This window comes from Rhincodon typus, chromosome 36, assembly GCF_021869965.1.
Source record: "Rhincodon typus isolate 14 chromosome 36, sRhiTyp1.1, whole genome shotgun sequence".
Lineage (NCBI taxonomy): Eukaryota > Metazoa > Chordata > Chondrichthyes > Orectolobiformes > Rhincodontidae > Rhincodon > Rhincodon typus.
In genome coordinates this window covers 5360356-5387757 of record NC_063367.1, presented here as the reverse complement: position 1 = coordinate 5387757, position 27402 = coordinate 5360356, and the positions used below count along the sequence as shown (strand labels likewise).

At 42.1% G+C, this 27402-nt stretch overlaps 1 protein-coding gene across 3 annotated transcripts in view; it reads left to right on the top strand.

Annotated features, from left to right (window-relative positions):
• si:dkey-24l11.2 (uncharacterized protein LOC100034462 homolog) overlaps window positions 1-27162 on the top strand; it is a 34347-nt gene extending 7185 nt beyond the window's left edge. Inside the window, exons 3-11 of one of the 3 annotated variants that reach the window (XM_048617264.1) lie at window positions 266-318; window positions 1980-2124; window positions 3880-4286; window positions 9490-9718; window positions 12106-12223; window positions 13088-13211; window positions 19174-19285; window positions 22627-22739; window positions 23688-27162. In XM_048617264.1, coding sequence (XP_048473221.1) covers window positions 266-318; window positions 1980-2124; window positions 3880-4286; window positions 9490-9718; window positions 12106-12223; window positions 13088-13211; window positions 19174-19285; window positions 22627-22739; window positions 23688-23760 — 1374 coding nt within the window. In that variant the 3' untranslated portion in view covers window positions 23761-27162. Of the gene's footprint in view, window positions 1-265; window positions 319-1979; window positions 2125-3879; window positions 4287-9489; window positions 9719-12105; window positions 12224-13087; window positions 13212-18830; window positions 19095-19173; window positions 19286-22626; window positions 22740-23687 lie in introns of those variants that run through there. The other 2 variants (XR_007265657.1, XM_048617265.1) reach the window with 2 other exon arrangements.
• Window positions 27163-27402: the final 240 nt, after the last annotated feature.

Here is a 27402-nt window from a genome sequence, read left to right as displayed (position 1 = left end):
AGTCTGAATCAGAATGCATCTGATACAGGAAATGGAAGAGGAACACCATAAATTTAAAGGCGTTTATGGTGTGTTTTGAGAAATTTCTTTGTCAACAAGTGATGAGTTCTGACATCTATCCTGTATGTACATTCAATGGTTCTGACAAATCTCGCCACCGACATTTCGTATTATGTGAATGAGAAGTAGTATCCCTAATAAATATTAACTTTCCCATCTCTCTCACTTTGATACTTGAACCTTTGTATTTTTCTCTAATTTTAAGGTGTTCACCGTGGAAATCCCTGAGGATCAGGATCTACCAGCATCTATGGGAAGGTAAGGAAGGAAATTGAGGAAAAGATTAACTTTCCCACCTGGCATTATGACATTGATTGGGTGTTCACTATTTTTAAACTTCCACCATCTTCAAAGATCAGTTGGAACTGATCCTGTCTGACTGATTAAAAATTTGGACTGGGAATCAGCATACAAGAATGAAAGCACTACTTTTAATTCTGTATCAGCGGATTCTGATAAGCAACACTGAATTCTGTGCAGTGCATTGTATTGAATATGAGCATTTGCATCTGGGAGACTTTTCTCTCTTTGTTTGGCCTCCAGTTGATAGCCCACAACCTGCTCTCGCCCAGCGCTAATCCATCTGAGTCTATGGCCCAGGCATCCTTCTATTGATTGCCTCTGCCTCTGTCCAGGATTCCAGTTGGCTCCTCTCTCAGAATAATAAGGAAACCAGTGTATGGGTGTCAAACTCATATCCCATAGTTACTGAAAATAGCAATTGGACATATCAGTTATCAAATTTAACTTTACTTTGCAGCCCAGTAGTTTCATGAACAAAAACAAAGTTGCTAGAAAAGCTCAGCAGATCTGGCAGCATCTGTGGAGGAGAAAACAGATTTAACGTTTCGGGTCCGGTGACTTCAGTAGTTTCATGACGTGGGCATGTAGCAGAGGGTAGATCTTCCCATTCACACTCATACCTAAGAGGATGTAAAGGTTTAACCCTGTAGGTATACTCTCATTCAGTTAGATGTGAATTGTCATTTTCTCCTTCAGTAAAATTACTAGTTGTTAGTATTGATGGTAGGGTGTCCTCACGTGGTCTAACGTAGCTCTGAAGACATTTGAAGGTGACTGCCTCCTGTGCCTAGCTCTTGTTAATCAATAATCAGAGGGCTGTGTAATGGCATGTTGGTTATGTTGTTAAAAATATACCGGTTTGAACATTTTGATAAAATTCAGGTCAAGCAGTATCTGTGCAGAGAAACTCAGATACTTCTTGACCTGAGTTTTAGCGTTTGTTTTTTTCTCTTTTTCTTTTGGTTTTGTTCTTTCCTCACAGTTCCAGCATCTGCAGTAGTTTCGTTTAGGTGGAATTCATTTGGTTTAACACATAGTGCTGCTTATTACTAAAGAGTTGGCCCCTTCATGCACCAAGTGGCAGATGGATTTCCTTAAACTCAGCAAATGAAGAGGCAATCACTCAACTCTGGGGATTTGCATTTCCTAAATAATATTTTTAAAAATTGCTTCATTATGACTTGGGAGCATGAAGAGATTGCCGGGACACTAAGACTGTATCCTGTCAATAAATCTACAGTCAAGGAAAACAACTGTGCCTTGATTTGTATTTCAACATGTTACTTGGATCTGGCTAGAGCTTCTGGAGATGAGTAAAAATCAGTTTGGAAACCTATCCCAGTGTTTGTTGCATCTCCCGGTGCTTTATAGCGTAGCAACATCTCTCTCTCAAATCAGAAGGATAGTATGGAGACAGAAAAATGCTGATAGGGTGAACAGTGAAGTAAATCTCATTTCTCCTCCCCCAATCACCTGTGCCTTCACAGAAGAGTGAAAAAAGTGGAGCTTAAATCTATTTTGTGACTGTAGTGAAATGTTATCATTCTGTTAATTCCTGTTTCTGAGCTCTGTCTTATAATTTTACATCAGTACGATCACTCCTGTCTTTAATTCAGGCATGTGTGCATGGCTTCAGAGGAGTGGTTACGGGCAAAACATGCCACCAACCGGTTGATGGGCAAGTTGGAGTTGTTGTTTCGTCCATACCTGCGGTGGCTGGACCGCAACATGGAGAAGCTATTCACTGAGGGAGCTAGGCAGGTAAAACACATCTTCCCCATTCAGTCATACTGTCCTTGCATTGTACACGATAATGTTGTGCTCCACTCTGTAAGCTTAGACTTGATTCTACACCATGGAGTAGAAACTTCAGTGGACATTGAGTGGGATTATTTTTCCTGTTTATTTCCATTGAAGTTTTAAAAATTAAAGAGACGGATATTGTCATGATCTGAGCTGATATTAATACTGAACAAATCAAATTCCAAAGTGAAACCCAGTTTGATAGACGAGAGGATTTTCATTTTGTAATTTGTTTATCATGGTGGCCAGTTACTGAACGTGTTCACAAGAGGCTGCCAATGTTCTGTTAACAAAACAAAGTTTTATTATAAATGAGGAAGAAAAACTATTTTATGCGATATAACAACTAATTGAAATTATCTTATCAATAAATATTGGAAATAAAGATTTGACCTTTGTACCCTCAGTAACAACAGAAGCCTGAACACACGCACCAGCAGGTTCAAGAACAGCTTCTTTCCGGCTGTTATCAGGCTGTTGAATGGACTCTAGCCTCAAATAATGTAACCTGCAATGTAACCTGTGTGCCTCTAAATCTTTTTGATCTGTACGTCTTTGCTTGCTGTGATCTACCTGTACCACTTGTAAACAAAGCTTTTCACTGTATTTCGGCACACGTGACAATAAAATCAAAATCAAATCAATTCAAATCAAATCAATTCAAAGATCCTTAAAGCTGATTGAAGGGTCATCGTATTCAGTGGGCATGGCTGTACTGATACTATCTTCCTTAGTTAATGTCTCTTCATGAGACTCATAAACAAACTGCTAAAACAGCTCATTTCTTCCTTAATCTAATGCATTTGGCAGCCTTGCAGAATGCTTTTTCTCTCTGACATCTTAAAGGTGTACTATTTCTGGAGCTTTCTCTTACCTCTAAGCTAGAAGAATTTCTTTTCTTCTACCCTGATTGTTTTAGAAACTGCTAAACTGCACTCGTGCTCTTACAAACCTTTCTGTCTGAATAATGTACTTCTTCCTGAAAGAAGCCTGTCAGTTCATTGACCTTCTCTATATTTCTCCCTGCTTGGGAACTTGGTTCATTCTCTTGTCTCCCTGTGTGATGAACACATTGTTGCTAGGCGACAATCCAATTTCTTGCCCTCTCCTACCCCTTTGTCTAAAGCATTGAGCTATTCACCTCAAAGTGTTTTGTTTAAAAGCATGATTTAAACAAATTTCCAGACAACTTTTCACCACGCTCAAGTCAAAACTGAAAATAAAATGCTGTCTCCCCTTAACACAGACAATATAGAAATATAAATCAAGCTTAAAACTATACATGGTTCTGTCAAATGTAGAACCCATGTTTTCAAATGATAAATATTAATAACCATCATAACAATATCATTTCAGTGTCACCTGTGGCAGTACCATTTTCGCCCCTTGTGCCAAAATATCATGAGCTCAAATTCCACTCTTGAGATGTGAGCACCAAATTAAAGCTGTGTAAGGTGCTGGACTGAGAGGTTGCTCTGCTGGCGGAGGTGCCACCCTTCAGATGGGATGTTAAAGTTTTTCCGTGTACAGAAAGATCACATGGCACCATCTTGAAGAAGAGCAAGGGAGTTCTCCCCAATGTGCTGGCCAATCACTGAAGCCGATTAATCTGGTTAAGATTAAATTGTTGCTTGCGGAGTCTTGCTGTGCACAGATTGTATATTATTTCCTATCTAACTTTCATTAAACTTGATTTTCCTTTGCTCTTTCCAGATAAAGAGGGAATTAGAGGCAGAGAGAGCCGGGATACACATTGTTCCCTACCAGCAGCTGCGAGCACGTTTACCTGGCGCCATACCTTCGCAAACAACAGAGATGTCTGCGGGCCCTCAGAAGGAGGATGGCAGTGAGGAACTGTCCCAGAAGCTGCGGGACGTCAAGGTGGCAGAATCGGAAAGTCCCGAAATGAGTGGCACAGGGAGTGAGATCAGCACCAGTGAGGAGGAGGACAATTGTTCGAGGACTGGCTCACCATCTGGTGACCGGCACGAGCTGGCAGGAAAGTCTGACCCTCCGATCCCATGTAAGGGCACTGCAGTGCGGCTTGTTGGCCTAGAGTTGGGGGAAGGGACGGCAACACTGTCAGCTCAACAGATCACCATGTCGCTGAAGTGCAGCAGGTACGATTAACCCGTAATGTGTGTCCATGTAAAACTATTAGAATAGCAGTGTCGTTTTTAAGCAAGGTATGTCCTGGAGACATAAAAACGTAAGAAATAAGAGCAGGATTAGGCCTTTAGACCCTCAAACTCTGCTCTGGCATTCCACGATCACATCTGATTAGCTGAGGCCTCAACTCCTTTTTTGTGCCAGCTCAGCATAGCGTAGAACCATAGAAAGTAGAAGTAGGCCATTTAGTCCTTTAAGCCTGCTGTGCTATTCAGTATGGCTGATCATCCAACTTAGTGCCCTGTTCCCACTTTCTTCCCATACCCTTAGATCTCTTTAGCCCTAAGAAAACATGTTTTGGTCTCAACCATTTTCTGTGACAGAGAATTCCACAGACTCATTACTGTCTAGGTGAAGAAATTTCTCCTTATCTCAGTCCTAAATGGCCTACCCACATCTGTAGACTATGACCTCTATTTCTGGGCTCCTCAGTTATAGGGAGCATCCTTCCAGCATTTGTCCTGTCTCATCCTGTCAGAATTCTATCAATTTCTCTCAGATTTCCCTCTTCTAAACTCCAGTGAATATAGTCCCAATTGATCCAGCCTGTCTTCATACATTAGTCCTGCCACCCCAGGAATCTGTCTGGTAAATCTTCATTACACTCCCACCCTGGCCAGACCATCCTTCTTGAGAAAGGAGACCAAAACTGCACACATTTCTCCAGATGTAAGCTCATGTAGGCCTTGTACAATTGCAGTAAGACATTCCTGCCCCTCTACTGTTATCTTCTTACTATGTAGGCTAACATGCTATTTGCCTTCTTCACTGCCTGCTACACCTGCATGCCTACTTTGTGTCTGCTGTAAAGGGCACCCACATCTCGTTGCATCTCCCCTTTTTCCCAGTCTCATCAATCAGATAATAATCTGTCTTTCTGATTTTGCTACCAACATGGATAACTTCACATTTATCCACATTATACTTAACCTGCCATGCATTTGCTGACCCACTCGATATGTCCAAATCACATTGAAGCATCTCTGTATCCTCCATAATTATTCCTCCCACCCAGCTTTGTATTGTCTGCAAACTTGGAGATATAACATTTAGTTCCCTTTCTCAATCATTGTGTATGTTCTGAATAGCTGCGAAGCAAGCAATGATCATGCGGTACCCCATTAATCGCTGCCTGCCGCTCACAAAATGACCCAATTATTCCTAATCTTTGTTTCCTGTTTGCCAACCAGTTCTCTATTCATGTCCCCTATCCCATACACTTTAATATTACATGCTAATCTTTTATCAATAGTCTTCTGAAAGGTCAAGTAACCACATTAACCGCATCCCCCTTATCCACTCTACAAGCTGCATTCTCAAAAAATTCCAGCAGACTTGGCAAACACAACTCCCCCTTTGGAAATAAATGCTGATTCTAAACAATTTTGTCATTTTCTTCCAAGTATTCTGTTGTTACATCTTTTATAATGGACTTGAGCATTTTCCGTAGTACTAATGTTGGGCCAACCAGTCTGTAATTTCCTGTTTTCTCTGTACCTTATTTTTTAAATAAAGGGCTACTTGAAAGATGTCCCCCATCAATACGTCCAACTGTTTCAAGGCCAATTTCTTAGAAGCGCATATGTTAACATTGTACCATCAGAACAGAAGCTGTGTCACTACTCAGTTACTCCCACCTATTGTGCTCTTTCCCATGGTCCTACAAATACACTTTTTTCAAACGTTTATTCAATTTCTTTTTGGAAACTGATCTACTTGCGCTGCACTGCCAGTTAATTCATTTCAGAATCTGAAATATCCCCTCTGGATTCCAGCCTTTCCTCCTCCAAAACAAGTTTCATAATTTGAATACTTCAGTTAAAATCTCCCTTTTAATTCTCAGTGCTTGGAGGAGAGCAATGTTGCCTTCCCCAGACTCTTCACGCAAGTCTGTTGCTTTGGTATCATTCTGGTTGATCTCTGTACTCTCTCGAAAGACTTGCCATCCTTCCTGAAGTGCGTGGCACCCAGAATTAGGCACATTTCTGTAGTTGACCAGTTATTTATAAATTTTTACTATAACTTTCCATTTCTAATTCTTTTCATGGGACGTGGGCCTCACTGGCTGGGCAGGCATTTATATCGTTAGCAACTCCTTTGACTGTCCAACTGTCTTTCTCTCTCTTCGGGCTCTATCCTATCGTTTACTCCCTACCCCACCCACCTCCCTATTTTCTGCATATAAATTGACGTTTTCCCAGCCACCATCAGTTCTGAGGAAGGGTCACCGGACCTGAAACATTAACTCTGTTTTCTCCTTCACAAATGCTGCTAGACCTGCTGAGCTTTTCCAGCAACTTTGTTTTTGTTCCTGATTTACAGCATCTGAAGTTATTTTGGTTTTTTTTGGGCATTTATATTTATTGCCCATTCCTGGTAGCCCTGGAGATGGTAGTAATGAGCTGCCTCCTTGAACCACTGCAGTCCATGTGCTGTGGGTTGACGCACAATGCCCTCAGGGAGGGAATTCCAGGATTTTGTTCCAGCAACACTGAAGGAACGGCGATATATTTCAAAGTCAGGATGGTGAGTGGTCTGGAGGGAAACCTGCAGATGGTGGTATTCCCATGTATCTGCTACCCGTGTCTTTCTAGATAATAGAAGGCCCAGATTTGGAAGGAACTATCTAGGAAGCCTTGATGAATGGTGTTATAGTAATAAAGCCTTCTTCATTAATGAGTGTTTTTATGTCATGATGCACGTGAAACAATTTTATCAGCAGAATTGGGTAGCACGGTGGCTCAGTGGTTAGCACTGCTGCCTCACAGCACTAGGGACCCAGGTTCGATTCCACCCTCAAGCGACTGTCTGTGTGGAGTTTGAACGTTCTCACTGTGTCTCCGTGGGTTTCCTCTGGGTGCTCTGGTTTCCTCCCACTGTCCAAAGATGTGCATCTTAGTGGATTGGCCATGCTAAGTTGCCAGTAGTGTCCAGGTGTGTAAGTTAAGTGGATTAGCCATGGGAAATGTACGGTTACAGGGAAAGGGTAGGGGGATCGGTCTGGATGGGACGCTGTTTGGAGGGGCAGTGTGGACTTGTTGGGCTGAATGTCCTGTTTCCACATTTTAGGGATTCTATGATGATTCTATGTAAGATTTGGTTGACATTTATCTCTGGAGCTGTAGGTACACATCTACACTTGTAATTTCTTCTTTTCAGTGTGGGCATTAATTCAGCTGGGTCTGGAGTCATGTGTAGCAGAGCTCCAAAAGCTTGTGATTTCAAATAAACTTGTTGGACTGTAGCATGTGTTGTGTGACTTTTGACAGAGCATCCTCTGGGTTGCTAATCCATAATCATGATCACTCAACCATTTGGGAAATCTCATGTAGTTCTGACTGGATACAGGTCGAAGAGAAAGCTGTGCAGAGTGTAGATGTCAGTCCTACTCTGACCAGTTACTGCTGAGTATCAATTGCCTATCAAATTGTCCACTAGAAAATTTCCTTTCTGATTTAGTAAAACAAATCAGCAACAAAGAGGGTTATTGGACATGTGATCACAATACTCAAGCTCCCATCATGGTTTGGTTGTTAAAACTATAATGTGAAACCCAAAAATATGTAAGTGCTTTTGGACTGCTCAGTGTTTTTGTTTCTGTAATTAGGGAGTGCTGGTAGGTATTGTATATATGAGTACATTGACCTGTATGTGTAAGGAAGTTTATATGTTGATAATTTCTAATCTACTTGTTCAGATGTGTCATTGCACACCTCTGGAGTAGGTAGGACTTGAACCTAAGCCTCCTGGCCCCAAGGTAGGGAAACTACCACAACACCACAGGAGACCTCAGGAGGTTTCTACGCATCATGATGTGCAACTATCTAGCGCTCGACACTGTGGCCAATTTTTCCCAATCGAGATCCAATCTCTGAGCACAGTTTTCACCATAAGCATCTCTTTTTCCTGTATCTCAACCATTTGTCCACATCTTTTAAATCTCTCACCCCTTGGTAAAGCTCCAATTTTCTTCTCATTTACAAACTGCCTTAACAACTCTTTTGAACATTTTTGCAAAGACCAATTCATTCCTGTAATTTATCTGTACTTTTTTAAACAAAAGCACTGATGTATAACTGCAGAGATGCACATCTGATCTATTCTGCCTGCATTGGGAGTCGTGTAACATTTCCGTACACTGATAGTACCAAAGTAACCAAAACAATGCAATTGAGAAAAACATACAGCAATATGTCTTTTAAGATTAACTGTTTTGTTCATGCATCAGAAGTCTCACACATTCATACTTCCTTGTTAAACTTGGGAGTATCATAGCACATAGCACAGCACAGGAATAGGCCCTTCAGCCCACCATGTCTGTGCCAACCATGATACCATTTCCAAATTAATCCAATCTGACTGCATATGGTCCATATCCCTCTATTTCATGTCTCTTCATGCATCTGTCTAAATGACTCTTAAACTCTGCTAACATATCTGCTTCTACCGCCTCCCCTGGCAGCAAAACTCCAGTTATCTACCACCCTTTCTGTAAAAAAAAAAAAAAAAAAAAAATTCCTCGCACGTTTCCTTTAAACTTTTCCACCTCAGACCTTAAACCTATGTCTCTCCACCCCCCTGCCGAGTGTTGTAGAATTAACGAGCAGTTATTCTGTTCACCTTGGAAGCTAATGCATTGAAACTTATTGGAAATGTCTGTTTGTATTACCTCTGAAGCTCAATCTCCTGCACTGCCTCATTTTATTTTAAGTTGGACATGTTAATATTGTTTTCCTGAAATCCCATTTTAACTGTTAGGTCTTCTTATTTGGCTAGTTTTTTTTTTAGCAAACTCAATTGTGACAAACCCAAACTGTTGGCCCAGGTACAGTCTTCAGAAAGGACCCCATTATTGGGTCTTTCATTGAGTTAGTTATTTCTAACTCATCCCAGACTTCAGTCCATAAATAAGACATCTTCTGTTTATGATCCTGGGTTGATCCGGTTTGTAAATGACAGTAGCTGTGTAGAAGTATCTAAAAGTTTAACCTTCTATGAAGTCTTTCAGCCGTGAGATTGCCTTGCATATGGATTCATTTCTCATTGACTCCTGTGTGCCTGCTGTGTTTACATGCTAATGGCAGGGATGTAAAGCATATTATGGACTAATGAGCAATTTCCCAAGACTAACCATTTGTTCGCTTTATTCTAAAGGTGCAAAGTTGCTTCAGATCTTACTGTGTCCCAGAAGTGCCCTTCGTCTGTAAGCTGTAAGAAATGTAACACAGACATCAGCATAGCATTTCAGCCCAGTATAGTTCATGAGCACTCAGACATCATGGGATACCTGGAACTGCGTGGATGTGTCCCTGTAGAATTAGTGATACAGGACAGTCAGTTTGCTGTGGGCTGTCTAAAATGCTCCAAGGAGGGATCGCTGCAGGTCAGTGGATAAAATGTGGATTCTCTTAAAGCAGCACATCATGTCCTAGGGATCCATGAACCTTTTTATTTCTACTGTGCAGAAGGTCAATAGAGGTGCGCAGTGCAAAGATACAAGTGTTGTGTTGTAGTGACTTGAAAACTCCAGAAATTGCTGACATCTTAGCCACATCAGAATTGCAGAGTCTGCCAACTAACTTAAAGGTTATTTCCTCATTCAGACGTAACTGAAATCAGGAATGTCAGATTTGAATGAACAGTTTGTATACGTATTAGGAGCAGGAGTAGTCTGCTTGGCTCCTCAAGCCTGTTCCGCCATTTAATAAGATCATGGCTGATCTGATTACTCCATGTTCCCCCTTATCCCTGACACCTTTCACCCTCTTACTTAATAAGAAGCAAGCTACCTCTGCTTTTGAAATGTTCAAGGACTCTCTTCCTCAAAAGGCAATGGAAGCAGAGTTCCAATGACACTCCATTCTCTATGGGGTGCGGGTGGAAACGAATTGTTTAATCATTGTCTTAATTGCATGATCCCTGAAACAGTGACCCCCAAGTCCTAGATTTTCCAACAAGAAAAAACAGTCTCCCCATCCACCCTGTCAAGCTCCCTCAGGATCTTTTATGTTTCAACTCTTCTAAACTCCAGCGCATACAAGCCTTGTCTGTCCAATCTTTCCTTATAAAATTACCTGCCTATTCCAGGTTGCTTCTGCGGTATCAGCTGGTATATCATGTTCAGATGCCAAAACACCTGCTACACATTTCCAGTTAATTCTGTGGTTATTTCATGTTTCTGGCATTTGCCAGTTTTTTGTTATTCCCAAGATTGTGTTACACCAGTAAGCTCCCTCCTAATATTAAACAACAGAGGTGGATCACTAGTGTGCACTAAGGCTTAAGTCGCTGGCTTAAGGAAAAGCTAAATACCAGTTAATGGAAAAATCCTCATGCACGCATGCATTCCCCATCATCACCAACGGATCTTGGTACTCTGAACTGAGGGAATTGATTACAGGTCTAATGGGATGCTTGAAACACACAAGAACAGAAATTGCTGGAGAAACTCAAAGGGTCACTGGACCGAAAATGTTAACCCTGTTTCTTGCTTCACAGATGCTGCCGGACCTACTGAGTTTCTCCAGCAATTTCTGTCTTTGTGTGTTTCAGGTCTCCAGCGTCCACAGTTCTTTGTTTTACTAACAGGAAGTTAGTCTAATATGCTTCCTGTAGGTGAAAGCTGTAGAATGAGTTGCACTAAAGGGACAGATTAAATTGTGTGCAAGCTCTTTGAAAGTCCTGTTTGACCATAGCTGTGCTTCCTGAACTGCGTTGGTTCCCAATCTTGAAATATTTTTTTTTTAAAATTGGCCTCCTTGCTCTGTAATCTTTCCATAACCTCACTTCCTCCCTATCTCTGTAATCCCCTCTAGCTCAACAATCTTCACAAAACTCTGTGTTCCTCCGATTTCTCACCTCTCGCATATCCCTGATTTCCATCGATCTACTGTTGAGAGCCCTGTCTTCTGTTGCCTGGGTCCCAAACTCTGGCTATTCCTCCCCACAGCTCTGTGTCTTTCTACCTTGTTCTCGTCATTTAGGTTGCTCCTTAAAATGTGTCCTACTAACTTAGCTTTTGTTCACCAGTCCTAAAATCTCCTTGTGAGATTTGTATTAAATTTTTTCTAATAATACTGTGGGACCCTTGACTAATAGGCTCTATATAAATGCAAGTAATTGTAAATGTAGGCTCACACCAATTTTCACACTTCTGTTTTTTTCTTCAGATGATCAGTGATTACAAGTTAGCCAGCAGAAGGCAATGTCTTTCCTGTACAGTCCATTCCTGCTGGATTAGTACTGTGTTTAAAGCTAGTAATATGCTGAAAACACCAAACTTGTTCACCCAGGCATCTAAAGCCAGACACTAATGACACCATGAGCAGTAACCAGCCTATATATATATATTTAGGCAGCCACTTTTAGCTGTCACCATTTGGAGCCCTGCTCATGTATCCCAGTCTGAGAGACTAATCTGTTTCACTCAGGATGTTGTCCTTCACGTTGTGGGCCCACAACCAAAAAAGACTCAAAAACAATTATTAAAAAAATCTTACTAACTCAGCTGAAGTTTTTTTAATGGATTTGAAAAGCCTGGTGTAATTTTCCTACAAATGGCATAGTTCACTTCTCTTTAATCGCTCAAATCATTTAAAAGGTCTGAAAGTTTGCACTGTGAAATTAAGAATCATTTTTAACCACTAGTTTGCCTAATAAATGATTTGAGAATTCCTCAGAAGGGGCTTTGATTAATGAAGCTGGGAGTGGGAGGGAGGGGGAGTCTGTACCTGACTGCGCAAGTCTTATTGTTTCTCTCTGATTATCTAGGATCTCTCTTACGGCCGATACAAGGTGTTAAACTGCTTGCATTGTCACAGCAAACTCAGCATTATGGTGGAGGCTGCACAGTTTTATCAGATCCATGCCCAGTCACAGGATGAAACTGGTGAGTCCAAAAATGATTAAACTTAGTCTTCATTAGAGAGACAACCACAGGGTCAGAGGGCCAAGGAAACATGATGTGAGATGACATTGATTCAGTGTATAGGTGTGGAGTTTTGCACTGAATATACAGGATGGAAATGGTCATTTGGCACAACGAGTCCATGGCAACATTTGTGCCCCATTTGAGCCTTGTTCAATTCCTCCCACTCCTAATCCTTCCTCATTTGTCAGTGAAGCCCTCTCTTCACTACTCCTTCATATGTACTTATAACTCTTCTCCCCATCCCCACCCTTTGAGTCCATCTCTCAACTACTCATTTAGGTAATGAACTCCATATTCTCACTGCTGTCTCAGTAAGTAAGTTTCATCCCTATTTTTGTATTGGATTTCTTGGTGTTAATCTTAAATTATAACATTCATCCCAAGTGGCATAATTATTTTTGTGTCCACTCTACTAAACTCTACATAATTTTAAAGTCTCAACCCCTCCACATTCACTTCTCAAGAGAGGAGAGATTCGGGATAGCCTACCTTTCCTGTTGGGTAAATCTGTGCAGTTCTGACCATAAGCCAAAGAAATTTTAAGATAAGTTTAACTGTGAGGAGTTCCTTGCTTGAAGTTTAATTCAGAAATAGACTGTTATCTGATCCACTGAACATACACTTAGCTGAATCAACCAAACAAGAAGTGGACAGAGCTTGCTGTTTGCCAGGGGCAGGAGAAGTTCATTGGATGGGGCAATAAATTCTCAGTCTAAATCTCCTTTGCTCCACTTCCACTTCTGTAGTTTGTAAATCTAAGTATCTGCCACTTACTTCAAGAACATCCAGTAATCAGTTTTCTGCTCTAATCTATCACTGAAGATGCTAATAATTCAGTTCATCAGCAACAGAAGAGACAGCCCCCTGGACCTATTCTTCAGCTTGGGAAACCCCTGCCTGAGTTTGGTACCTGTACACACTTCAAAAAGAGTTTCCGCTGGCTAAGGTAAGGGTGCATTGCCGATCTCAAAATTGAGCCTCATAAGATATTATAGGTGGGGTGGGGTGGATGCAAGATTTTGGATAGTGTTCATTTGACTCTATTCTCAAGGAATGTGAAGGGGAATACTGCCATCTTGCAAGCTGCCCTGCAAGCCTCACGCCATCCTGATTTGGAAATAGATTGCTGTTCTTCACTGTTGCTAGATCAAAATCATTGACCTTACTCCCGAACAGTGCTGTGGGAGACTGCTCACCACCTTTTTGAGGAAAATTGGGGATGGGCAATAAATGTTTTCCTAGCCAGTGACGGCCACGACCTGTGAAAGAGTATGTTAATCTCAGTCGATGGCTATTGCATTATCCGGGGCATTGCCTTTCAGGATGGAAATATTGGACTTGGAAGAAATGCAGGATAGATTCACTAGAATAATGCTGGGCTTAAAAGGATTCGATTATAGTCTTACACCATCTTGATTCCCTTAAATATAGACAATTAAGGAAGTATAAGTGTATTCTTTATCACAATTAAAGGATCTGATAGAAAGTACTACCTGTGATGGTACAGCTAATTGGCTTGGAGTTAGTAAAAATCTGGAAAATGCTCTCACCCCCTCTCCAAAATATCTGTTGGGTCTGGGGGTAAATTGTAAATTTCAGACCCAAACTGAGTCAACTATAGTTAAGCAGTGGGGTTAATGGTTATGAAGCCAAGGAGGTTGAGGAATTAAGATGCAGATCAACTGTAATCGAATTGAATGGTGGGACAGGGCCCAGGGGGCTGATGATCTACTCCTGGTCTTGAATGAGCCACTATTGTTCCTGTTATGGATTTCAGTAAATCTGTAGTTAGTAATTCAGTAAATCCAATAATCTACAAGTACAGAGAAAATGACCACTGCCCATGGTTTTATTGTTCTCTGTGGACTGGTGCAGGACTTTTTCTTCTTTCAGAGGATATGGGCATCACTGGCAGGTCAGCATTTATTACCCGTCCCTAAATGTTCTGGAGAAGTGATAGACCGCTGCAGTCTGTTTGGTGTAGGTACATTTGCAGTGCTTTTATGAAGGAATTTCCAGGATTTTCACCAGTGCCAATGAAGGAATGACAATGTAGTTTTAATTTAGGATGGTGGATGGCTCTGATGGGAGCTTGCTTGTAGTTCATCTTTCATGAGAGAACTTGGAGACAGGTCATTCCATGACAAGTTCAAAGAAACTGCACTTGTTCCAACCTGCTATTGTATTCTTTCCTGCCTATTAGTCATCTCATTCCTAGCTAATATGTTATCACCTGATTCATTAGCATTTTTTATAATAGCTTCTTGTGTGACACTTGTGTGATTCTTTTTGAAAATCCAAATGCACTGCATTTCCCCATAATTTACCCTACCACATAGCAGATTTGTTAAATATGATCTGTTGTGTCTGTTGAATCATGCCATGATTGCATAAGTTCCCTGTTTCTACATCCCTGATAATAGATGCTGGTATTTCCAATTCAGCTTATACGAGGCTAACTGGCCTATGATTCACTATTTTGCCTCTCTTGCATTTCTTGCTCCTCAGTGACATTATCTGAAAGCATTATATTAGTTTTTACGTGTATATGAACAGCGCCCAGCTGTCCAACACTGCCACCCTCTTTTGATACTTCATTGTTGCTAAATTGTCAAATTGTTTGATCATTCAGTACAGAATGTTAGATGGCAAGTTCCTTCAATTAAATGTTAAGACAAGCAGAGCCAGATCTCTCATTCACTACCGCGAGCATTGCTCCCTAGTTAGTGACTCCATCAGTCTCTGTTGCAACTGTTTAAGATTGACCCAGACTGTTTGACAACCTTTCGTGGTCTTGACTGTGAAGTCAGTTTTCAACCACGCACTTGAGTTACCTCTGAGATGGCCCATTTCTCCCTTCTTGACATTGCCTGATACCACCCCCTGTCATTTTAAACTAGTAACTTAGGAGCAGGAGAAGGCTACCTGGCCCCTCAAGGCAGTTTTATCATTAAATAAGATTATATTTGACTGAATACTTTACATTCCTGCCTAACCTTAATAACCTTTCACCCCTTGTTTATCCAGCACTGCCTTAAAAATATTTGAAAACTCTCTTTTCAGGAAAAGAGTTCCATAGACTCATGACCCTCTGAGAGAAAATGTTTTTCCTCATCTCTTTAAATGGCTAACCCCTAGTTTTTTAAACAGTGACTCTGCATTCAATTTAAACAATGACTATTTGTTCAGGAGTCTTCCAGGAGATTAAATTCCTCTCCACATCCACCTTGTCAGAACCCCCTCAAGATTTTGTAAAATCCAGCAGTTACAAGCCATGCCTGGAAAGCCTTTCCTCGTAAGACAAGCTGCCCATTGGAGGTATTAGTCTAGTAAAGTTTTTCTGAATGCCTTTACTGTGTACTCCAGATATGGTCTGACCAGCGCCTGTATAACTGAAATATAGTCCACTACTTTTGTATTCGATTCACCTCACAATAAACAATGCCATTCTACCTGGCTCTGAAGAGTCACCTGGACTCAAAACATTAGCTTGCTCTCTCTCCATGGATGCTGTCTGACCCACTGTGATCTCCAGCATTTGTTGTTTTCAATGCCATTCTACCGTTCTATAAGTTTTCCTAATTACTTACACAATCTGTATACTAACCCTTACAATTATGTACTAGGACACTCAAATCCCTCTGTGTTTCAAAGTTCTATAATCTCTTACCGTTTAGATGATGCTTATTTTTCCTGCCAAAATTGACAATTTCACATTTTCCCACATTATTCTCCACTTTCCAGATCGTTGCCTCCTGTTTTGTAGACTTCTTATGTCCTGCTTTCCTTCCTATCTTTGTGTCATCAGCAAATTTAGGAACTGTACCTTTTTTATTTCTTCATCCACATCATTCATATAAATTGTTTAAAAAAAAAATTGAGGGCCCAGAACTAATCCCTGTGGTTTAGCACTTGTTAATCTTAAACCAGGAAATAATCCAGTGAAACCTTCTCTCAACTTCTTGTTATACAGCCAATTTTCTATGCATTCCAGTATGTTACCCTCTTGACCGTGAATTTCCCATATCCTTTGATTTGGCACCTTATCAAATGCCTTTTGGAAATTCAAGTACCACTGGTTCCCCTTTATCCACAACAAATGTTATTTCTTCAATAACTTGGTTAAACGTGATTTTCCTTTTACAAAACCATGTTGGGTCTACCTGATTACCTTGAGTGACCTGCTATAACGTATTTAATAATAGCTTCTAACATTTTCCCAATGACAGATGTGAATCTAACTGGCCTGTTGTTTCCTGCTTCCCCCTGACTTTTGTCTTAGCTGTTCTGCTACTGAAGCCTTCATTCATGCCTTTGGATTAGTCAAGTCTAGAGGTAGCAAGTGCTCCTGCCTAGTCTCCTGCATTTTAGCCTCTGTAAACATGAGGATGTCCAAATCTCTGCAGCACTTGCACTAAATACTGTTCAGCATTGCCCCTGTACTTGCTGACTTAAACTGATTCCTCGACAAACAAAGAGCTGCCTGTGGCCTGGCCACTCCCATTTCTGATCTCCCTGAGCCTCTCAATTCTTAGAGATATCTGCACTCTTCTAATTCTTGAACATTCTAGATTTTAATTCGTCCATCATTGGTGGTCATGCCTTCAATTGCTTGGGTCTTGAGCTCCTTAGTTGCTTCTGTTTGACTCTGTCCTCCTTCCGGATGCTTTAAACCTCCCTTCTTTCACCAAGCTTTTGATCACCTGCCCTAATATAATCTTATAAAAATTTGCTTTATAATCATCTTGTGGACTATCTCCGAATATTTCTGAACATTAAAGGAACTATAGAACAACAATTTTTGTTTCTTGCATTGCAGGATTGTATTTGCTACTTTCCAATCCCTGGGGCTCATTCTAAAGTCTTAAGGATTCTGGAAGGTCAAGACCAGTGCATCCATTGTTTGTTTCTCTCCTCTTTTAAAACTCTAGTTTTATGCCATAATTGGTGAATTTATTTGTTTAGTGCTATTCTTGTTTTATAGTGACTATGCATTGACGCCATTTAAAATGATATAGTTAATGTAGATATCATGCTCCCTTCCTGGCTCTTGTTCACTCGTAGAGGCACTCAGCTTGTTAGTGTCACCCTCATGAGGAGGAAGATAATGCCAGGTAGAGTGGCATTTCCTCCACCAGAGGATTGACTTAGACCTGAAACCAATTATTCACTTGACTGCACATGTAATGTATTTGTTCCCATTGTAATACTCCCGGATATTTGGAATGGACAGTTTGCTCCTTTTGGGACTATTTTCAATTCAGTCTAAACTCTTGGTTATAAATCACATTCATATTGAGAAAGAAGTTGAAAATGCTTAGGGGATCGTGGGCTTTATGCATAGATGCATGGAGTACGAAAGCAAGGAAATTGTGCTGAGTCTTTTATAAAACACTGGTTTAGCCTCAGCTAGAGTATTGTCAGGTTCTGGGCATCACACTTAGGAAGAATGTCAAGACTTGAGAGAGGGGGCACTAAAGATTTACATGAATGATTCCAGGGATCAGAAGCTGCAGTTACAAGGTTGGAGAAGTGTGAAGAGAATTTGATAGCAGTGCTGATAACCATAAGGGATCTACAGAATAGATGGGGAGAAACTTCCTGATGGCGGATGGATTGAAAACGAGAAGGCACCGATTTTTGAGCAACAGCAAAGAAATCTTATTTCGCAAACTGAGTGGTTAGGATCTGAAATGCATGAAATTTGTGGCTTTGGAAAGGGAAGTGGATAAGCACCTGAAGAGGAGAAAAACTACAGGGCAAGACGATACCATGTCAAGCGCTCCGATAAACTTTTAATGGATGGAATGAGATGGATGATACTTTGAACTCTTCTTCTGGAATGTTATACTAACTCTCAGATCTAACCTTTACACACTGAACAGCTTGATCTTGCTTTTTCTTCAAAACAAATATCTGCTGTAACAGAGTGTTGTGGAGTGGGTAGGCTAGCTGGAAGGTGATTGTGTTGGCACTGAGCATTCTGTGCTGAAGTTGGTATGTATTATAAAAGAAACACAATAGAAATTGCTGGAGAAACTCAGCAGGTCTGGCAGCATCTGTGGAGAGAAGACATTGTTCAAAACTAGAAGTAGCTTGGAAAAGGTGGTGGCATTTATCCTGATGGTAAGGTATTGGGGATGAAGGAGTAAGTGGACAGGCGGAGATGGAGCCCAGAGGGAGAGCTTTCATCACTTCTGTCTTCCTCCATGTCCTCCCAACCCCAATCATCATCAGCATAAATATGTTTTCCAAACTGCTTCTAGTTCCGAAGAAGGGTAACTGGACTCGAAACATGAACTCTGTCTTCTCTCCAAGATGCTGCCAGATCTGCGTTTCACCAGCAATTTCTGGTTTTGTTTGTTTCAGATCTCCAGCATCCACAGTTCTTTGTTTTATTTTGGTATTTATTATTGTGAACACCCAGTTATAGCTGAGTGGGCAGGCATTAATGGAGGATTACTCCTAACTCAAATCATAAATGAGGCCCAAGTGAAAGATCAACATCCTTTTCAACTGTCTACAGCAATAATTATTCGATCACCTTTATCTAATCTGTTTTCAGTAGCTGCTATTCGACTGAAGGTTAGTGGAATGTGGTGTATGCAGTACAGAAAATTGGAAATTATTTCACCTCCAGAGCTTGGCCTGAAATTAGCTGCAACAGAGATAATGAAGATCTTGTGCACCTCTGCTGGAGAGCCAAAGTTTGAGGAGTTGAATCTGCTGACTGAAGGGTACAAATGCTTAAAACGGAGCCCCATCATGTTGCACCAATGTTTTATGTAATTTGTCCCCATCGCTGGGGTTGGGGAGCTCAGAGTGTGTGGTAAGCAGGATCGTTGTATTTCCCTTCCCTCCGATCTTAGTTAGTGATTCTATAAGGCTGATTCTTCAATTGTTTTCAGGTTTCCATGCTGTGGCAGAGCTTATCCATGTGATGTGTGCCATGACAGTGACCAAGACCATGTGATGGAGCTGGCCAATCGAATGATTTGTGGGTACTGTGCGAAGGAGCAGGTGAGCCTGGCTGTCTGACAGTATCCCATTTACCCAACAAAACTATAACAGATTCACTGTTTAATTCATTCCTAGGATGAGGCAAGGCCTGTGTTTATCCCCATTCCTGATTTCTCCGATGAAAGCAATGGTCAGCCAAAGCCTTTGAATACAGTGGTGTGGCTCACTTTGTCATTTAAGAGGGTAGTTAAGAGTGAACCACACTTGTGACTTACTTTCCAGTCAGCTCTTCTCACAAACGCACAGCATGTTGCACAGTCTCATTCTCAACGCGCATATGGAGAAAGGTCTTTTCTAATTCCTGCATTTTAAAAACCCCTTACATGGGTTTGAGAGAGCAGCTGGTTTTTTACTTAGAAATAGTTCAGGTCACAAGAAATGGTTTGAGTTTATTTTTATTCATTCATGTGTCGCTGGCTGGACCAGCATTTAATGCAGGTAGCCCTTGAGAAGGTGGTGGTGAGCTGCCTTCTTGAAGTGCTACAGTCCATGTGCTGCGGGTTGACCACAATGCCCTTAAGGAGGGAATTCCAGGAGTTTGACCTACCAACAGTGAAGGAACTGCGATATATTTCAAAGTCAGGATGGTGAGTGCCTTGGAGGGGAACTTGGAGGTGGTGGTGTTCCCATATATCCCTTGTCCTTCTGGTTGGAAGTGGTCGTGGGTTTGGAAGGTGTTGTCTTTGATGGATCTTTAGTGAATTTCTGTAGTGCATCCTGTAGATAGTACACATTGATGGTGGAGAGAGTGGATTCTTTAAATTTTTTTAAGGCAGTAGTAAGTAGATTCTTGATTACCAAAAGGATGAAAGATTATTAGGGATATGCACAAATGTAGAGTTGAGGTTAAAATTAGATCAGCTGCAATCCTAATGAATGGTGGAGCAGGCCTGAAGGACGAGTGGCTTACTCTTCTCTGATGTCTGTCTGTTTGCATATTACATTAATTTACTCAGTTATTACTATATTTTACAGAACATCATCTAATTACTACTTAAGGTGTTAGCCTGAATTTTGCTTTCTCCACCCTATTTGAAAGTATTAAGATTTTTGCTGTCCTTGGCCTTCTAGATGGTAGTGGTCATCAGTTTAGATGATGCTCTGGAAGGAGCCTTGCTCTAAGGGCTAGTTTTAGTTATAAAGTTCTCCTTTGCCCTCTCAGTACAAGTCAGACCTTTTGAAGTTCTTTTTTAACTCATTCATGGGATGTGAGCATTGCTGGCTGGGTCAGCATTTATTGCCCAGAGGACAGTTAAGAGTCAACCACACTGCTGTGGGTCTGAAGTAACACGTAGGCTCAACTGGCTAAGAACAGCAGATTTCCTTCCCTAAAGGACATTACTGAAGCAATGGGATTTGATGAGAATCTTGATGGCTTGTCATCTAAGGAGCGGTTGAGGACTCTGAGTCTGAGTCTCGATGGAGTTTAGAAGGATGTGGGGGAATGTGATTGATTGAAACTGGCAGAATACTGAGGTAGCATGGACATGGCAAAGATGTATCCACCAGTAGGAGAGACTAGGACATGAGTGAAGGGATAACTCTTCAGAACTGAGATGAAGGATTTCTTCAACCAGAGGGTGGTAAATCTGTGCAATTCATTCCGTAAAAGGCTGTGGAGGCCAAGTCATTGAGTGTATTTAAGAGACCGAGGTTATTGATTAGTAAGGGGATCGAGGGATACGGGGAGTAGGCTGGAGAATGGGGTTGAGAAACATATCAGCCATGACTGAATGATGGAGAACATTCAATGGGCTGAATGGCCTAATTCTGCTGCTGCTGTGGTCTAATCGGCAATGGTTATATGTTCATCATAGAGATGGCTCTTTATTCCATGTTTTCTTTATTGAATTAAAATTTCACCATCTGCCACAGTGCAATTCAAATCCAAGCCCCTAAACATTAACCTGGGGTTCTGGATTACCAGTCCTGTGACATTACCATGACACCAATGCTACTATGAAGCAGAACTGTGGAATTTAACCCTAAATTCTCCGTAACAAGCTGGCCAGCATTTCTTGCCCATCCCTAGTCGCCCTTGAGAAGATGGTGGTGAGCTGCCTTCTTGAGCCGCTGCATTCCTCCTGCTGTGGGTTGACCCACAATGCTATTAGGAAGGGAATTCCAGGATTTTGACCCAGTGACAGTGAAGGAACGGCAATATTTTTCCAAGTCAGGATGGTGAGTGACTTGGAGTGGAACTTGCAGGCGGTGGTGTTCCCATATATCTGCTGCCCTTGCCCTTCTGATGGGAGTGGTCGTGGGTTTGAAGGTGCTGTCTGAGGATCTTTGGTGAATTTCTGCAGTGCATCTTGTAGATGGTACACACTGCTGCTACTGAGCGTCGGTGGTGGAGGGTGTGGATGCTTGTGGATGTGGTGCCAATCAAGTGGGCTACTTTGCCCTGGATAGTGTCAAACTTCTTACGTGTTGGGGCTGCATTCATCCAGGCAAGTGGGGAGTATTCTATAACACTGCTGACTTGTGCCTTGTAGATGGTGGACAGGCTTTGGGGAGTCAGGAGATTAGTTACTCACGCAGTATTCCCAGCGTCTGGCCTGCTCTTGTAGCCACTCTATTAATATGGTGAGTCCAGTTGAGTTTCTGGTCAATGGTAACCCCCAGGATGTTGATAGTGCGGGATGTCAGCAGCTCCTGAAAGCTGGTTGCTGGCCACTGTCATGGTGAGTGATTTAGTGTTGGCTGTGCCTCATTGGAAGAGGAGATCAGTAGTAGATCACTCGATTACTTAAGCCTGCTCTGCCATTGCACTTCCTGCTGAATCACAAGGATGTCAGTTTTAGTTCCACCACACAGGCTCAAGTACACACACTTAGCTAACATTCCACTGTGGTACTGAGAGTGTGCTGCGCTGTTAGGAAGTCATCTTTACTTTAGTCAGAGATATCATCTAACCCAATTCAAAGAAGTGTCCTAGCAGCAGATTTATCTGTCAGCCAGCATCACTGAAGCAGCTGATGTTAGAGAGAGGTTGCTGTGTGCAAATTGGCTGCTGCAGTTTGGTACCAAGGAGGTCATTACTACAATGACTTGGCTTCACGCTTGGCTGTAACATATTTGGTAGGAGGGGTGGAAGGGGGGAATCCAGGTTATAAACATGAGCTTTTTAACTCCACAGCAACTAAATGAATTTTGTGATTTGTTTCTCCTGGATTACATTGACCACTTTGACACTGTATTTTGTTTGGTGTTAATATTCCCCCTGAGGTTGTCTGTAAATGAGTGTAAATGATAACTGTGACACTGAGTGATTGGGTTTGTCTGGAGTGTGAAAGGTGCCCTGTCTAGCATCAGGTTAATTTCAGACTCCCTCCTTCCAGCCGTACTGCAACGGGAAGCCCTGCATTTCCTGCAGAGCCATGATGACGAGAGGCTTCCACACCAGTCACTGGGAGGGAGGCCAAGGCTGTCGCAACAGAATCAAGATGAGTCAGTAAGTGTCCTTTCGCTAATCTCCTCTGCGTCAAGTCTGTTTCCTTCACCTCTATCCTCCTTCCCTCCTGCTGTCTCATCCCCAGCAGCTCCCCGCCACCCCCACCGACTCCTCTGCACTCCCTCTCCCCTCTCCTAAACTCAGATTTTCTTCCCTTAGTGGCATTCAGTGGGAATATTACTTGTGAATTTCCGTAATGAACCTGCTGAGAACTGGAACTGACCTTGTGTGTGGGCAGGACATGGGCACACTGTGGACAGGGCCTGGCAAACCAGGCACTGGGGATGTTGGTTGTGCTATGTTTGTTGTAAAGGGAATGTCTTGGGTTGTTGGCTACTCCAGCTGTGATTCCCTCTTGAGAAGGAATTCAGGAGGGTGAGCCAAATGCTCCTCTTAATGTGTCCTCCAATTGGATCATTGGAGTGTGATTATTTTTTATTAAATCCGAGTGTGATTTTTTTTTTTAAATTAAATCCATTGTTGTTGGGCTGTGGGTATGACTGGCAGTTAATGTCCAACCTGTATTTTCCTGTGACCCTGGTGATGGCCTTCCTGATTGTAACAGTTTTCTGAATCGCTGCAGTTAGCAGCCAGCCATAAAGGAGCAGGAGTTGGACTCATTCGCAAGCCAAACAGAGAAAGTATAGTTCCCTAAATGTTGAACCATTTAATACCATATTTCGTTTGGTAATTTGTTTCAGGATAAGGTGCTTAAAGGGTGAAGAAAATCTTTAGAAAGTGGTATCATCAAGATGATTAAAAACACCCTATTTATTTGAAGCTGCTTCTGGTTTTACATTCACAATTGAAAAGTGAAAGACTGTGGTGTGGTCGAGTGAACAGCTTTGTGTACACAGCTTATTAACTGTGCACAACGTCACATGTTGATCAGACGGTTTGATGTGTTTTATTTTTATCCCGCATTCATTCTCTGTGTTCTTTTCACAGCAAAGACAAACAGAAATATTCAAACTCCATGAAAACGGTGTCTCGCCGATCCCAGCGTCAGTATCAGAAGTGATCAGTGTGGCCCCTGACTAGGGATCTCTCACTTGGACTGTGGCCTTAGTAATAACTCCATGAGTAGGTGTGGTGTGCGCGCGTGGTTGTTCCCGTTTTTTTTTATTTCCAGTTGTTTCCCCCTCCACTGAGGTGGTGAAAGGATAAATGCTTTGTTCAAATTTTAAAGTAAGGAGCTGATCTTGGGGAGTAGGGGTGCAGAGCAGCCCCATAAACGAGGAATGAGACAGCTTCTAGCTTGATCTGTAGAATTTGCAGTAGCACCACCCCCCACCCCCCCCTCCGCCATCCTCGCTGCTGCCACCACCTGTAGATAACTATGGATGAGAAACACAGTATGGCAGGAGGTCATTGTTTACAGCTCCGCTTTGAGCCCAGCATTTAGCAGCACTTCAGCCACCAAATCGGGAAGGAAGAAGTTCCAGATTTATCGATGACTTTCCTGCCAGCTTGGCTGCGTTTAGCTGACAGTGCTGAAACCATGTGTGCACTAAGGTGCATGGTTCAGATGTGACACACAGAATGCCAGGCCTAACCTGGCACGGAGGCTCCCTCTTTTCACTGGTCTAGGAGACAGTGCAGATAGTTCTGTCTGTAACCTTAAACTGGGTGTAGAAATTTTGAGTAAGGCATTCTAGGACAGCCCAGGATAGACCCCCTGCACAGTCTCTCTGAAAACGGATAGTGTCTCAAATCAAGGTCCAGCCTTCTTTTCATGATTGGAGCTTGGAGACGTGTACAATGGGAAGTTGTTCTAATTTTGGTTTTTGAATGTTACAGGCTATCACTGTGGTGATTTAATTTGGCCGTTTTATAAAATGCAGTCACATCTCATTCTATGCAATAAGACGAACAATAAGCAAAGAAGCCCTCCTGGGCCTGGAAATGATGACAGCAGGGAAGATTAGAATCCCCCCTCACGTGGCTAAGCCCAGGCATTTGACTAGGTTTATGAGCAGTAGGCACTACTGTGGAACTGCGCAAATAATATTGGCTGATTTTTGTCTGTTCCTGTCTCAAAGAGCTTGACAGGGAGCAAGACACTGTTTACAAATAACCGACTGGCAGCTCATTGGAAGCTGGAGGAGGCCATTTCAGCCCCTGAGGTGGCTCAGCTCTTCAATCCAACAAAGCCTGATCCTATTCCTTAAAATCCTTAGTTGACAAAATTCTCTGAACTGAGCCATAAAAGCTCCAGGATCAGTGAGCTCTGAGTTTGGATAATGAGAATGTGCCAGATATTGGTTTTATTGAGGCAATACTGTCAAGCTCAATTCCTGCTTCTAATCACTGTGTGCACATGCATACCTTCCAGCAGATGGCAGCAGTTCACCCTTTGCTAGTCTCCTCAGCACCAGCTTAGAGTGTAAACTTCACTGTTTCCAAACGCTGAGTGCCACAGTTACCCAGCAGGGAAACACTGACTCCAGGACCTTCGAGATCACTTTACATAGTTTGTAGAAATTTAGGACAGTAAACTGAATTCACCAGGGTGTTATTTGTGGAGCGCAGCGGTTAGTTCTTTTGATTTTGGTCCTTTCATCCATTCAGTTGCGGATCCATTTCCACAAATAATCTCTGACAGTTGCCACCACTGAGTGTTCTCTTATATGCAAATTAGAACACATTTAAATCCTGATGTGAAAACCCAAAATTGCCCGTAATGAGAATTTTGGATAACAAAATCGCAGTCACCCTTGTCCCGGTCTCGATTTTATCCCGAGGTTAGAGCCTCGTGCAGACTGTCTCATCCACCTCCTTGTCCTCACATCCTGTGTTCAGGTTCACTACTGAGAAAGTAAGAACCAACTGACAGTCCACTATTGAAAGCATCACCAGCAAACTAACCCGGTTCTAACTGATACGTGCACATAGATGGGGGAACGGGGTAAGAAGTTTAACTTACTCTTCTCCTTCAGCCCAGAGTGATGAGCTCTGTTGTTACTATTCTGTTGTCCAGCCAGAAGGGGCTGCAGGTTGAACGTCCTTCCTGTGTAGATAGATTCTGGCTGCACATCTGTGTCTGAGTTAGCTCCCCTGTGCCAGTCTTTTACATGAATTAAGAACAGAAAGTGCGAGAAACCCTCAGCAGGTCTGGCTGGCTGCATTGGTGGAGAGAGTTACCGGAGTTTCAGGTTGGTGACCTTGTCAGAACCATTGACCTGAAATGCTAACTCTGTTCCCCTCTCCAAAGAGGCAGCCTGGCCTGCTCAGCATTTCCAGCATCTGTTTTTATTTCAGATTTTCAACATTGTCATCTTGTGTTTATATGTGTGTGCGTGTGTCCTTCTTTGAGTCTTTTCCTCCTGTCTCTCATTTCCAGTTTAAAAATACTTTGGACATACTCCTTTTCTCCCATATTTGAGCTGCTATTCATTTCTTGTTTCTTTATCGTGTGCTTGTGCCTCTCTTCATATTTTCTACTCCCCAACCCAGCAGCCATTCACCCGCTGGACTGCCAGGTTTGTGTATCACCTGAATGTGTTCAGGGATAGGGAGAGGGGAGGAATCAAAAGGAAGCTATTTCTCTGGTTAAACCAAAAGCTGAGCCTGAAATACATCAGCCACCACGTGTGTGTTCCAGTGCCAGTCTAAAGAAGAAACCTACAGATCTCCATTCGCCGCATCTCAATGGTTTTAGCCACGATTGGTTGTAACCTGAGTTACCTGGCTCTATCGGGGTTTAACCCCGTGCACTCCCTAATTCTGATGTGATTTTTCCATATTAAGGAATGACTGAATGTTCCTTTTCTAATGAGTGCCTTTTGTTTCTCAATTCTGTCACCTCGACCAGTTGCTACCCACTGCCTGCATCCTCTAAAAGGAGCAATCTGCAAATGATCCTACAACCCCACCTTGACCCCTGGCCGCAGAGAGTGCTGAGCCATTGACATGATTCATACTTCTCCAGTCAGGTCCACAGGGCAGCTTCTCATCAAATCCTACGGCACTTTGAAGGCAGAGAAGTTTGTTTGTGCAGTAATGTCTCTCAGGGCAATGTTGTTTGGCCAGGAATGCAGGCAGTACCGGGCAGGCTTTCAGACCATCTTGTAGTACAATATCTCTCATACTCTTTGAAGTTTCTGATTTGCACTACCAATTGGTGAGGTTCCCATCCAACATAGGGAAGCTGGTTAAACCCCCACTAAAGTTTAAATCTATTTCCTTAGGTGGAGGCACGTTAGCCCAATGCATGTTGTTGCTATGGCTAAACTAATAGTATTTTTTGGGAGCAGTAATAGGATTCAATCGAATCATATTTCTGATTTATTGTGCAAAATTGCCACTCAAAAGACTTAGTGACAAACACTGGCAAGATATTTTAAAATAGGAAAAGAACTCATTTGCATGTATGTAGAGTTGATGGTATTTTAAAATAAACTTTAGTTTTTGTCAGTTTTGAGATGTTTGGTGTTTTGCTGTTGATCAGATTGCGATTATAATGCCAGTGCACATTAGGCCTCTTCTGAAAATCCATGATGGATACAATGAATTTGTGATAAACTAATCACTAAAACTGCCTTCCAAATATATTTTATCAGGCCACTGTCAACTGGTGAAAATCACTGACCACCATCAGGCGTGACTACAGCACCTCCTAGCCAAATGCATTGATTTCAGGAGAAAATGTGAGTGCAGTCTC